Source organism: Myotis brandtii, unplaced genomic scaffold (assembly GCF_000412655.1).
Source record: "Myotis brandtii unplaced genomic scaffold, ASM41265v1 scaffold2579, whole genome shotgun sequence".
Lineage (NCBI taxonomy): Eukaryota > Metazoa > Chordata > Mammalia > Chiroptera > Vespertilionidae > Myotis > Myotis brandtii.
In genome coordinates this window covers 70020-83328 of record NW_005359798.1, presented here as the reverse complement: position 1 = coordinate 83328, position 13309 = coordinate 70020, and the positions used below count along the sequence as shown (strand labels likewise).

The following is a 13309-nucleotide window of genomic DNA, read 5'->3' as shown; positions in this document are numbered from 1 at the left end:
CAGGCGGGGCGGAGGGGGGGGGCACTCACCCAGCGGGGCTGTCGCAGCGACCTGTCCAGCAAGGTTCCGGCTCTGCTGAGCTGGCCTGCGGGCTCCGTGACAACCTAGTTCAGACCCATTGCCTCCCAGGTTCCTAGTCTTATGGAGTTGGCCAATGGAGGGGCTGGGAGGCGGCCAGTGCCACTCTCAACCAATCAGAGCTCTCCATGCGCCACCAGTCCCGCCCTCAGGCGTGGTGCCATTTTCGTTGTTGGTTGAGCCAGTCTGGAGGTGGGTGGAAGCAGGGAGTGCCGCGGTTGGTGGGCGTTTTCGGCCGAAACCAACTTGCAAGCAGTCTTGGCTTCAGTTTCCCTATTCTCTTATCAGTCAATCATCTGTTGAATCAGCATTGCATTGCGTCCTCTCTTCTTTGCCCTCGTTTTGTAATCAGACCAATTAATCCGTTGCCAGACAGAACCTGCATTCTTTTTTAAAAAATAGGTTTTTATTGAGTTTTAGAGAGAGAGGGAGGGAGAGGGTTAGAGAGAAACGTTATCCATTGGCTGCCTCCTGCACGCCCCCTACTGGGGATTGAGCTGCAACCCGGGCATGTGCCCTTGATCAGAATCGAATCAGGAACCCTTCAGTCCACAGGCTGACGCTCTGTCCTTAGCAGTCATCCTTACCTCTCCCGACTTCAGGTCTGAAAAACCAATCAAAACTCCTTGAGAGCCAGTTGGCATGGAGATATTCAGTCTCCCTGTGCCAGCTCTAAAGAACAAAATTGAACTCCACAATTCTAGCCAGTGAGCACCCAGACTGCACAATCAGTCAGAATCTAGACCCATCCCAAACCTCCTGTCTAATTACAACTCATAAACCTTAGTCCAGTGGTTCTCAACCTTCTGGCCCTTTAAATACAGTTCCTCATGTTGTGAGCCAACCATAAAATTATTTTCGTTGCTACTTCATAACTGTAATGTTGCTACTGTTATGAATCGTCATGTAAATATCTGATATGCAGGATGGTCTTAGGCAACCCCTGTGAAACGGTCATTCGACCACCAAAGGGGTCGTGACCCACAGGTTGAGAACCGCTGCCTTAGTTGTAAGCATTAACTGTGTGTGTGTGTGTCTGTGTGTGTGTGCGTGTGTGTATTAGAGGCCCGGTGCTGATGGGGTCCCTCGGCCTGGCCTGTGGGGATTGGGCCAAAACCAGATCTCTGACATCCCCTGAGGGGTCCCAGATTGCAAGAGGGCAGGAATCGGGCTCCCTCCTCTCTGGTTCTGGGTGTGTCACCTGAGAACTGCCGCTGCCAAGTGACCGCAGCTCAGCAGCTCCTGCATTGAGCATCTGCCCCCTGGTGGTCAGTGTGCATCATAGCTACTGGCCAGTAGGCCGGTTGGCCGGTCTCTTAGGCTTTTATATATATATATATATAGATATATATCAGAGAGAGGGAGAGTTAGAAACATCAATGATTAGACATAATCATTGATCAGCTGCCGCCTGCATGCCCCACACTGGGGATCAAGCTGCAACCCGGGCCTGTACCCTAACCTAGAATTGAACTGTGACCTCCTGGTTCATAGGTTGATGCTCAAGCACTGAGCCATGCTGGCCGGGCTGAACTGTGTCTTGCTCTTTTCTCTGTCCCAGTTAGAGCAACCAGTTTTCCTGCCAATTGGTATCAGGCCTCCCCCACACACAACGAATTTGTCCCAGTCCTACTTATATCAGGCAATGCCATCTTCTATCTCATCATCCAATCATGAACAATGAACTAATCACAAACTGTTCCCTCTTCATGGTTTCCAGCTTCCAAACCTTTATCCATGCTGTACCCCCTTCCTCACTCACTTCTATTCCCCACTAAGCAGTGAAGAAAGAGTCTTTTGTATATTTCCTACTTTTATTTGACAATAACAAACTGTATATAAAAAGGGAGTGGGAAGGCGGGAAGTTCTGTGCATCTCCCCCTCTCTGCTTCCCTAAGCATCCCCCATCCCTTGGCCCCAGCAGGGACCACCCCCTTCCCGCCTTGTGGTGGGGTGGGGATCAGCAGGCATGAAAATGGTGTGTGTGTGTGTGTGTGTGTGTGTAAGGGTGTTAGGGGGACTATGATGGAGCGGGGTCAAGAATTAGAGGGCCATCCCTCATCCTCCATCAGAGCTGGCACCCTGAGGAGGGGTTGAGTCTTGAGGGAAGTTGGAGGGTCCACAGATGTGCCTCAGCCTATGAGACGGTAGAAGATCCAGCATCCAAAAGTGACCCAGTGACTGGCCCAGCTGAGCTCTGACCACTTGTGGACAGTGTATGCCATGCCATAACCCTGTGGGAGAGAAAGAGGTGATGGTCCCACTCAGCAAGAATAAAGAAGGTCTTAGGACAGTAATGGCGAACCTTTTGAGCTGGGCGTGTCAGCATTTTGAAAAACCCTAACTTAACTCTGGTGCCGTGTCACATATAGAAATTTTTTGATATTTGCAACCATAGTAAAACAAAGACTTATATTTTTGATATTTATATATTTAAATACCATTTAACAAAGAAAAATCAACCAAAAAAATGAGTTCATGTGTCACCTCTGACACGCGTGTCATAGGTTCGCCATCACTGTCTTAAGAAAACCCATCCTTTGCTCAAGGCCATTTCTGTGACTCCATGGTGACCTTAGTTGAGGCCCCAGAGAAAAAACTGGGTGATATGAAAGATAAACAGGTTTAGTTTTATTTCCTTTGTGTTTTCTTCTTCAACCCCACTGTCTGACCTGTACTCTGAATATAAAACGTAAGATTTAGATTTTCTCTTTCACGTTTTCTTTAGAAATCATTTTAAAGACAGGACAAGATAACCCCACTCTCTGATCTGTACTCTCCTTTATATGTAAAGAGCTCCTAGAAATCAATATTTTAAAAAGACAAAAATTGGCAAAGGAGGTGAGTAGACCATTCTCAGTAAAGGAAAAAACCAAACAGCTCTTAAATTTATGGCCTCACTCATAATCTTCCTCTTCTCAAACTGGCAAAAACATCCAGAAAGTCTGAGAGGCACTCTGTTGGTTCACACACTGCTGGTGGGAGAGCAAAAAGGTAACGTCTCCATTTCGACTACCAAAAATCGATCCTACAGTTCTGTCTGCACCTGTGTGAATCTACATGGGTATGAGGATATTCCTTGCTGCAATGTCATTTGCAATAGGAAAGAACTGGAAATCACCTGGGTGTCCACTGATAAGGGACAAACTACCCTGTGTCATAGCCTTACAGTGGAAAAAAATGAGTGAGGACACTCTATGTACTGATGTGGAAGATTTTCAAGGATTATTATCTAGAAAAGCAACATGTAGCGCACACTTTCATCCATGAGTTACCTTTAGGGTAAAAACCAGGGGAGGGAATCAAAAGATGTTTTTATATTTGCTTATTATGCTTACATTTTTTAAAGATATTCTAATAAAATGAAGGAAAGTGGTTACCTGTAAGAGGGCAGTGAGTAGACCGTAGGAGCAAGACTTTTCCCTGAATATCTTGAATACAGTTTGGTTTTTTAACTTTGTGATATACACTAACTATTTTTAAATGTTTTGATTAAAACAAGATAAAAACTTTATTTAAGAAGAAGCAAAACCCTGCCCTGGCTGGTGGCTCAGTGGTTAGAGCATTGGTCCACACACCAAAGGGTCTCGGGTTTGATTCCTGGTCAAGGGCACATACCTGAGTTGCAGGTTCACTCCCCACCCCCTGATCCGGGTGTGTGTGGTAGGCAGCTGGTTGACGTGTCTCTCTCACATCAATGTTTCTCTCTCTCTCTCTCTCTCTCTCTCCCCCTCCCTCCCTCCCTTCTACTCTCTTTGAAAAGCAACAACAAAAAGGAACCCCCAATATAAAAAGAAGCAAAACCCAGATTTGCACACTCAACCTGATTAAAAATTAAAAGCTGTTTTTAATGATGAAAATAATATAAAGTTTTATTTTTAATTAAAAACAAAAATTTAAAAGAGAAGCAAAACCTGGATCCTGCAAGAGCTATGTGAGAAAACATTATTTTAGAAATTGTTTTTAATTTAAAAAGGAGTAAAATCTGGAATGTGCATACTCCACATGAATAAAAATAGCCTATCCATTTTAATATACATTTAAAAGTAGAATCTAGAGTTTGCATAATCAACTTGAGTGAAGATTTTTTTAAAAAATTAAATAAGAACAAACCTTGCAGATTCGACCTAAACAAAAATATGATGAGATGACTAATTGAAAAAAAAAAAAAGTAAAACCTGGATTTTGCATTCCATCTCCATAAAATAAGTAAAATAAATATATTTTGCAAACTTCACCCAAATAAAAGACGCAGCAGTGCCAATCAACCAGAGGGACAACGGGAAGGAAGGACCGAGGAGCACTGGCTGCACAAGCTGGAGACACACCACACAAGGTCCTCATGTCTCAGCCTCCCCGCCCCCCTTTGTCTTCATGGTTCCCATGAGCAGGTGGCACATCCCTGGGTACCCCCAGCCCAGGGCCCCACCTCACCTGCTCCTCTGTGGTATCATCCACATCGACATCAAACAGGGAGCCCAGGTAGGCCAGGTGGAAGATGGCCAGGGCCCCAAAGAGCAGGTTTAAGGCTCGTACCCCCAGGCCCTGTGGGGGACAGATGGATTTGCTTGGCAGCTGGACCTACTCACTGTCCCTCAGTCCCACCTGGGCAGGGGAGCCCAGGGAGATGCACAAAGTGCAGTGGGTTCCAGGAATGAGGATGTCCGTGGCACCCCCAGGTAGGAAAGAGATGGTTCAGATCCTCTTATGGGAGCTCAAAAGGTATCCAGGGCTCAGGGTACTGTTTGCATTGAGGGTGTCCAAGTTGGGGGAGATGTGAGTATTCAGGCAAAGGAGGCAGAATGGTGGAGTTCTGACTCGGGGATTTATGGTAAGAAACATCAGTTGTCTGATAGGAGACAAATCTGAGGTTGCCCATACTTCTTATTGCAAGCAGAAGGAAAAAAACAAAAATCAAAAGTAAATTCCTAGCATGTCCTACAGGACCCATCATTCTCCCCCTCACTCGCTTTGCTCAAGCCACACTGGCCTCCTCGCTGTTCCTCAAATATTCCAGGCCCTCTCCCGCCTTGGGGCCTGTACACTGGTTCTTCCCTTTGCCTGGAAAGCTTCTGTCCCTCACCTCCCTCAGCTAAGGAACTCAAAAGGCACCTCCCTATCTAAAATGGAATCCATTCACCCCCTGATAATTCCCTTCTCCTTTCCCTTGTGTATTTCCTCCTTGGCACTAATCACCGTCTAACAAACTATTATACTTTACTGACTCCCCTGTTAAAATGCTTGTCCCAGAGGGCTGAAACTTTATAGTCTGTTGTTCACCACTGTGACTCCAGCATCTAAAACAGTGCCTGGTACCAGCAGGTGTTCAATAAATGTTCACTGGGGACATGAATGCCTGGTGTGCATACAGCAGGTGTTTGATAAATGTTTGTTAGAGAGACGCATGGCAGTGAACAGAGGTGAGGTTCTGGGATGGCTTAGGCACCAGAACAGGAAGCTGGGCACCCTGAGACACATATAAGATGGAGACAGAAGCAACATTTTTGAGGGGCGGGTGTTGGGCTTGAGGTTGCCCAGGCTGAACCCTCACCAAGCGATGCTGGTGTGAACAGTCTGGTGGGCACCGTTTCGACAAGACGCAGGCACTGAGGATCCGAGCCAGGCGCTTCCGGAGGACTGGGGTAGATGGGGGGGAGGGAAGGGGGTCAGGTTAGCCTTAGGGGACAGTGGTTCTAGCCCCCTACCAACCTTCCATCCTGTCTCCTAGGCTGGGCTCTAAACTCACCGTGCTCCACGTAAGTGATAAATGCCAGGGACAGCAGCACCGCAGCCAGATGGAAGCTGAAGCCCTGGTGGGGCCCCAGGGGGCAATGAGGTGAGTGAAGAGGAGGCCCTGCCACCCCCGCCCCGCTCCCACCCTGACCCCCCTTCACCCTGCTCACGTGCAGGAGGGCGCTGGCTGCATAGGTGACCAGCACGGCTGAGAAGGTGCCCAGGCGGAGAGCGTTCTTGAAAACATCTGCAAGAGGGAGATGCAGGTCAAGAGTCTCCCAAGATTCCCTCCTGCCCTGGGGGACCATCGGGCGGGGTGAGGATACACACAATGTGTTGGAAGCCCCAGGATAAAGTCTTTTTAAAAAAATATATTTTATTGATTTTTTTTTACAGAGAGGAAGGGAGAAGGAGAGGGATAGAGAGTTAGAAACATCGATGAGAGAGAAACATCGATCAGCTGCCTCCTGCACACCCCGTACTGGGGATGTACCCACAACCAAGGTACATGCCCTTGAGGGGAATTGAACCTGGGACCCTTCAGTCCGCAGGCCGATGGTCTATCCACTGAGCCAAACTGGTCAGGGCAGGATAAAGTCTTTGGAATGGTCTCATACTTCCTCTGTCCAAAACTTAGCTCCTGAACTTTCCTCCCAATCTATTTCTCCCGCAGTCTCTCCAAGTTCAGCCAATGTCAATCAACTCCACTGTTCCAGTTCCTCAGGGCAAAAACCTGAGAATCATTCTGCATCTGCCCTCCCCGCACTCCCACAACCAAACTCAGCAAATCCTTTCAGTTTCACCATCAGAATTTACCCGGAATCTGACCTCTCCTCGCCATGTCCACTGCCTCACCACCTGCACTACTGCAGGGGCCTCCTCACTGCTTCCGCCTGGCTCCCTCCCCATCTGTCCTCACAGCAGCCAGAGGGTCCTGTTACAACCCGTGAGCCCAAAGCCCTCCTCTGCTCAGACCCCTGTTGTGGCTCCAGCTCTCTCAGAGAAAAGGCCAAAGTCCTCCCTGTGGCCAGTGAGGGCCCACAGGACCAGGCCCCATCACCTCTCCAACCTCACCTCCTGCTACTGGCCCTCTCGCTCTCTTTCCTTCTGCTGACCCAGTCTCCTCAGACATGCCAGGCACATTCCTGTCTCAGGACCTTTGCACTGGCTGTTCTCTCCATCTGTTACACTCCTCCCCCACATATTTACAATGCTTGCTCTCTCACCTTATTTAGATCTCGGCTCAAATGTCACCTCCTCCGTGGGACTTATTCTGTTAATTTATTTAAAATTTCGACATCCCACCCACACTGCCAACACTCCAGATCATCCTTTCCTGCTTTATTATTATTATTTTTCACCATAGCACTCATCGCCATCTGAACTCTTGTGTATTTTTCTCTCTTTTAAAATAATATCTTTATTGATTTCAGAGAGGAAGGGAGAGGGAGACAGAGATAGAAACACCAATGAGGCCCTGGCTGGTTTGGCTCAGTGGATAGAGCGTCGGCCTGCGGACTGGAGGGTCCCGGGTTCGATTCCGGCCAAGGGCATGTACCTTGGTTGCGGGCACATCCCCAGTGGGGGGTGTGTAGGAGGCAGCTGATCGATGCTTCTCTCTCATCGATGTTTCTAACTCTCTATCCCTCTCCCTTCCTCTCTGTAAAAAATCAATAAAATATATTAAAAAAAAAAAAAGAAACACCAATGATGAGAGAGAATCATTGGTCGGCTGCCTCCTGCACACCCGCTACTGGGGATCAAGTCTGCATGTGTCCTGACGGACCTGGAATCGAACTGTGACCTCCTGGTTCATAGGTCGTCGCTCAACCACTGAGCAACACTGGCTGGGCTATTTTTTCTCTTATAATGTGCTCCCCCCACAGAAATTCCAGCTCCACAAGGGCGGGGATTTGGGGCTGTTGTCATTTTTGGTCCCTGCAGTACCTTCAGCCTAGCATACAATAGGTTCTCAGTGAATGTTCTATGACTATGCAAAAGGGCCTGGGGTGAGGACTCCCCACTCTCGGATGGATGACTTGATGACTCACAGTTATTTAGCCAATAAGACATGGGCAGGTTCCAGCTTGTGACAACTTCCACCATGGACCGAGGCAGCTCCACGTTCAGTGGCTTGGACACTGTCAGGTCCCTGTGGGCAAAAGGTATACAAATTCATCTGGGATCTCAACTCATCTGACTGCCACACTTTCGTCTTGGCTGTTTCCTCCCACGGGAGCACCCACTTCCTCCATGCAGCTCCTCTAGGCAACACCCTGAGGGAGAGGATGGTCCCCCAGCCCTTCCCACCATTTCAGGTGATCCTTCTCCTCGGTGAAGCCAGCTCCTGCCAACGTGGTCGTGGCCTCAGACAGGAAGCCCACAAAATAGTTGCTGAAGTGGAAGGAGACAGCACTCTCGTAGGCTCGCAGCCACCTGGGGGGAAAGGAGAAGGGGGAGAGGCATCATGCCCAGGGGCCAGCATGACACCCCGCCATGTGCCATCATCCCCAGCCCCACTCTGTAGACTCACCTTACCATGGTGCCCCTAAGGCCCCCAGGGGTCAGGAAGGCAGCAGAGAAGAAAGGAAAGAGAGTCAGAGGCCCAGGAGGCTGGCCTGAGTTGGTCTTAGACAAGACAGAAACATAGTGGCAAAAACATAGGTGCAGTGTGATAGCCACACACATGCATACACGGTCAGTTTCATGGGACTCAGATGGGTGTGTGAGCTGCTCCACAGTATGATATAGTCCCGCAGTCTCACATGGCCAGACATCCAGACCCAGCCTCTATCAGAGGCCCGTCCTAACAGCCCTACACCCTGACACAGCCACGTGGCCAGACACAAATAGTATCAGACTCCCAGCCTTGCAGCTCTCTAACCTGACTCAGTGACCATAAGACATACAAAAGTCCTGTAGTTAGGCACAGAGATCATCAAGCTCCCTGCTTTGCACACATACGCAAGTCTACCCCCAACAGTCATCCTGTCAGTCATACAATAGACACAGGCAGAGTCCTGCATTGGAAAAGGCTGGTTCTGGAATCAGGCCTGGGATTGACGCCTGGCTGCTTAACTGGGTGACATTGGGCAAGTCACTCCACCTTCCAGAGCCTCGTTCAGCATTAGACACAATCAGCTGCCAGTGAGTAGGGGGAAGGGAGGGGCCATACAATCAAAGAGCTGGATTATACCAATCCTAGTTATACCAGAGGCAGATGGTCAGTCGGTCACAACCCCTCAGCTAGACAACACCATGCAGCTAGAGAAGGCAGACCCACAGGCAGGCCCATAAGAGAGGCACATAACATGCTACAGTCAGACCCATTCCCAGCCAGAGTTACAGACAAGCCAGACTTACCCAACGACAGCCACACACCCCGTCATTGACAATGGCACAGCCAGAACTCCAGTCCCACATCGGGAGTCAGCGGCTGAGAGACAAACAACCCATACACACGCCTAGCCAGAGTCTCAGACAGGTCAGCATCACCAGCCAACCCATACTTGTCACTCCCTGTTGCAGTCATGTAATTGGCTTCTCAAGGTGAAACAGCGGAACAGATGGACATTCATACATAGTATGTGTCAGGGTGTCAGTCATACATGGAGTTACAGAGCCAATCTTGGCCAAACAACAGCCACAGACAGACATTCAATCTCGGTCCAGTCATGGGGTAGATGGTCAGATAGTCTCAGACTTAACAGAACCAAGAGGTCACAGACTATGCCCCCACCCCCCAGTTAGCCCACTCGCCCTCAGCACCTGCCCTCATTTACCTGGCTTTGCGTTTCTTGCTGTAGTAACAGAAGATAGACAGAAGCATTAAGAGACAGGCTCAGAGCTGGGGAGACCCCAGGTCCCTACCCAACCCCCTCTGCAGGGCAGAGGCCTCGAAGGCCGTGCTCACTTTCGAAGGAGGCGGTCACCATCAAGGGGGATGAAGTACGGGAAGAGGTAAGGGCCCACACAGGTGGACAGCACAAGGCACAGCAGGGCCAGCGCCAGGCTCCGGGTCACCTTCTGCAGCCATCGGCGGCTCTGTGGGGATCAAGGCTCCATGAAGACTGCCCTGTGGGGGCTCCCACAGTCCCTGCCCACCTGTCCACCCAGGACCTCACCAGAGGGCGACCTTGGACAGCCTGTAGGTAGCTTTGGAAGGATATCCAGGGCCCAAAGACGATGGTGCCCACGAAGTAGAGGTAGCCCATGAACTCCACGGGTGAGGGCACCGCACCCACCTCGCCCCGGTCCAGGTCGAAGCCCAGAGACACCGCCTTCATGGCCACGATCATCTGGGCCCCTATGTGTGGTGCCCATAATCAAGTGAATGGGCACAGAGCAGGTCAGCATGGGGGGAGGGGAAGCACCAGGTGAGGGGTGGTAGGAAAAGAGAAGTTCAAGGGTGGACAAGTGGGCACAGAGTCTATAGGCAGATGAGCAGGTAGGCCCAGGACTGGCAGACGCCCTTTTTCAAGAGTGAGGCACATACATGAGATGGGAAAGGCAGATGGGGGTGGGGGGAGAGGCATAGTAGAGGGAGACAGATATAAAGGGCATCTGAGGCCTGCCTGTCCAGTGGGGGGGACAGATGAATGACTAAAGTGGGAAGGAAAGACAGGGTTGGGGAAGTTAGATGTAGAGTGGGGCAGGGGCAAGTGAGAGAGCCAGGGCTTCCTACCTCGCATCTTGTGCCACGTCACAGTGTCCACCATGTGCATCTCACTGAGGAAAAAAGGTGGTGGTCTTGGGCCCATGACTCCCATGGCCTCAGAGACCACAAAGGGAGGTGGGGATCAAGGTTCAGAGGCTTATACCCCTGTCCAGCACAACCTCATGGAGGAATAATTCTCCAGGACTCCCTCCTCCAGGGGGAGCTCAAGCCCAGCCTGTCCTGTACAGCCTTTAGAAATAACTAGTTTCCCACATTCCCTCCTCCAGGAACACCCTGTGCTCTTCCTGTCCTGCACAACCTCACGAGGAGCAGCCAGGGAACCCACCCATGGGGACCCACCCACCCTTCTGCCAACAGTGTGGGGACAAGGGCTCACACCCATACCCCATGAGCAGGTAGATCAGGATGGTGACGGAGAGGAAGACGCCTCGATGGGAGGAATGTCGGCAGAGGAACAGCACGAGGTAGCACAGGAGGCTGAGCAGCACAACCCAGACCATGTGCAGCTGGAAGAAGTGGTAGAGGCTGAAGAACCCTCCTGCCACGGTGCTTGCGTGCTTCAGGTAGGATGGCAACCCTTCAGGTGAGAGAGAGACAGAGAACAGGAAAGGGAGGTTGGGTGGGATGGCAGCAAGGGAGGGCAACCTGAGCAGAGGGCACAGCCTGGGCAAAGGCCTAGAGGTTGGAATGTGGTGGGATTGCAGGGGGCCCAAAGCAGGTGTTGGGGAGCTGGAGAGGTGGCAAGGCCTGGGTTTATTTATTTATTTTATTGATTGATTTGAGAGAAAGAGAGAGAGAGAGAAACATCGATGTGTTGTTCCACTTATTTATGCATTCATTGGTTGATTCTTGTATGTGCCCTGACTAGGAATTGAATTGCAACCTTGGCATATCGGGACGGTGTTCTAACCAACTGCGCCACCCAACCAGGGCCAAATCCTGGGTTTAAAGAAAAGAAACATCTATAAAGGACATTTGGGAACCCTGGGAGAAATGTGAGTATCAACTTATATTGGGTAATATTATTGCATCCAGATTAGATTTCTTGAGGGGTGATGGTTGTGGCTGTGGTTGTTGGGGGAAGATGTCCTTGTTCTTGGGGGACACACACTGATGCATTCGGGGTGAAGCGTCAGCAGGTTATTCAAATTATTTAGGAAGATGATAAATAGATAGATAGATAGATAGATAGATAGATAGATAGAACAGGCTAATGTGGGAAGATGCTGACCGTTGGGAATCTGGTAATGCATATAATGGGTGTTCATTGTATTATTCTTTCAACTTAACCTCAGTAACCGAAATATTTCAAAATGACAAACCTAAGAAAAAATAAAACATCCATTTAAAATAAAAAGAAAATGTAGCACCTTTGAATTTCAGATTTCCAAAATTCTCAGCATCCTATAGGGACTCTGGGAACTTAGAGTCTTAGCATTTGGATGGTGGCTTGCTGTGATTGTGGAAACATTCCAGAATCCCAGCATTCAGAAATCTCAGCATGCCCTGATTCTAGAAATCCAGATTGCCAGCATTTTGGAAGCCTAGAATGTGAGAATTTCAACTTGTCAGCTCCCCAAACCCTGTAGTGTGGTACTCTGGGATTCCTTAACCCTTTGACACCAGCATTGCAGAATCTTATAACGTTGGGATGTAGACATTCCAGGTTCCCAAAATCCAAGAACCTCAGATTTCCAGAATCCCAGAACCCAGGAATACTGAAAGGCATTGCTTGGCATGGCTGGGCATGGCTTGGCATGGTATGGCAGGGGGTGGCTGGGCATAGTAGGATGTGGTGTGGTAGCATGGTGCTTCGCCTGGTGGGAGGTGGTGGGCTGGACATATTGGCACCTGGCTTGGCATGGCAAGATACGGCAGGAGAAGGTACGGCTTGGTCTGGATGAATGTGGCAGTATGATATGGCCTGGCATGGCGCATAGTGTGGCAGGCACTTACCGAGCCTCCAGAAGAGGCGGCAGGCGAGGCAGATGGCAAGGAGCAGCCAGATCTGGTCAAGGCCCTGCTGGGCAGTAGGCAGGAGACAGCCCTGCAGCAGCTGCTGGAAAAATTCCTGGCGGCTGAAGGTGGCCATCGCAGCCCCTCACGGATGGATGGACAGATGGATAGACCTGTCAAAGTGGGGACACAGAGCAGGGATGTCTATGGGGCAGACCATGCTCAAGGCATAGGCTTGAGCACTCAGATTTCAGCTGGGGGCTGTCCAACCCATTTAGACACACAGTACTGGGGGGGCTGGGAGAGGGTGTGGGTGTCAGGTACATCAGATTGAGCCGCCAACTGTGCGTGTGGGAGCGTCCTGGGTGCACACACACAGCCCACGACCTGTGGTGAAGGAAGGACCTGTGTCTCTCCTATGCTGTGAGGAGTCGGGGTCCGATGGGGAATGAATGGTGTACATTCCAGGCCGGTATATCAAATGGGGACGCTCTCTGGTTTCCAAGGTAGAGTCACTCTGTGTGGAGGGCAGAGAGGGAGATCCTGTGACACTTGGGGGCCGTGTGCATCTCTCCTTGTACGGATGTGAGGGGTGTCCTGTATCCCCTGCGTGCCCCATCTCACCCCCACCCGGCCACTCCTGGCCACCAAGAAAGCCCTGCCCAGGCCCCGGGGCTTCAGGGAGGTGGTGGTGGTGGTTGGGGACAGAGCAGAAGGGGGAGTCTGAAAGGTGATGGAGAGGGGACCCAAGAACACGCGCTGCAGATCAGTGCGGGGAGGCCGTCTCAGGATGGGAGCGGAGGAGCCGCGCGCGCACTCCTGGGACCTACCTGGCAGGAAGGAAGCTGCGGTCCCGGGGACCAG

The 13309-nt window shown here is 50.5% G+C and overlaps 2 protein-coding genes and 1 long non-coding RNA gene across 7 annotated transcripts in view; 1 reads left to right on the top strand and 2 right to left on the bottom strand.

Annotated features, from left to right (window-relative positions):
- The window catches only part of EBP (emopamil binding protein (sterol isomerase)), an 8241-nt gene extending 8022 nt beyond the window's left edge, over positions 1–219 (bottom strand). Inside the window, exon 1 of one of the 2 annotated variants that reach the window (XM_005867994.2) lies at positions 30–219. The gene's annotated coding sequence lies outside the window, so the exon portion shown is untranslated. The remainder of the gene's footprint in view (positions 1–29) is intronic. The other variant, XM_005867993.2, reaches the window with a different exon arrangement.
- Positions 220–1873: 1654 nt separating this feature from the next.
- Positions 1874–13309, bottom strand: PORCN (porcupine homolog (Drosophila)). Of its 4 annotated transcripts, XM_005867991.2 has the most exons (16): positions 13276–13309; positions 12851–12962; positions 12446–12618; positions 10874–11066; positions 10496–10539; positions 9936–10117; positions 9725–9855; positions 9594–9611; positions 8345–8359; positions 8122–8247; positions 7863–7963; positions 5982–6058; positions 5825–5888; positions 5630–5715; positions 4513–4623; positions 1874–2312 (listed from the first exon to the last, which is right to left on the bottom strand). In XM_005867991.2, exons 3-16 carry the CDS (start codon positions 12579–12581, stop codon positions 2211–2213), a joined length of 1386 nt encoding a protein of 461 aa, XP_005868053.1. In that variant the 5' UTR covers positions 12582–12618; positions 12851–12962; positions 13276–13309; the 3' UTR covers positions 1874–2210. The 4 variants fall into 4 exon arrangements, with proteins under 4 accessions (XP_005868053.1, XP_005868052.1, XP_005868054.1 ...); XM_005867990.2 differs by lacking the exon at positions 12851–12962; XM_005867992.2 differs by lacking the exons at positions 4513–4623; positions 12851–12962.
- Positions 11389–13309, top strand: part of LOC106726379 — a 3394-nt gene continuing 1473 nt past the window's right edge. The window contains exon 1 of the long non-coding RNA XR_001362446.1: positions 11389–11484. This is a non-coding gene — a long non-coding RNA (uncharacterized LOC106726379). The remainder of the gene's footprint in view (positions 11485–13309) is intronic.

Coding starts and splice junctions, on each gene's coding strand:
- PORCN (XM_005867991.2), bottom strand. CDS start 12,581: ATGGCCACCTTCAGCCGCCAGGAATTTTTCCAGCAGCTGCTGCAGGGC. Junction 10,540..10,873: donor CTGATCTACCTGCTCATGGG/GTATGGGTGTGA, acceptor TTTTTTCCTCAG/TGAGATGCACATGGTGGACA. Junction 7,964..8,121: donor GAGAAGGATCACCTGAAATG/GTGGGAAGGGCT, acceptor TTTTGCCCACAG/GGACCTGACAGTGTCCAAGC.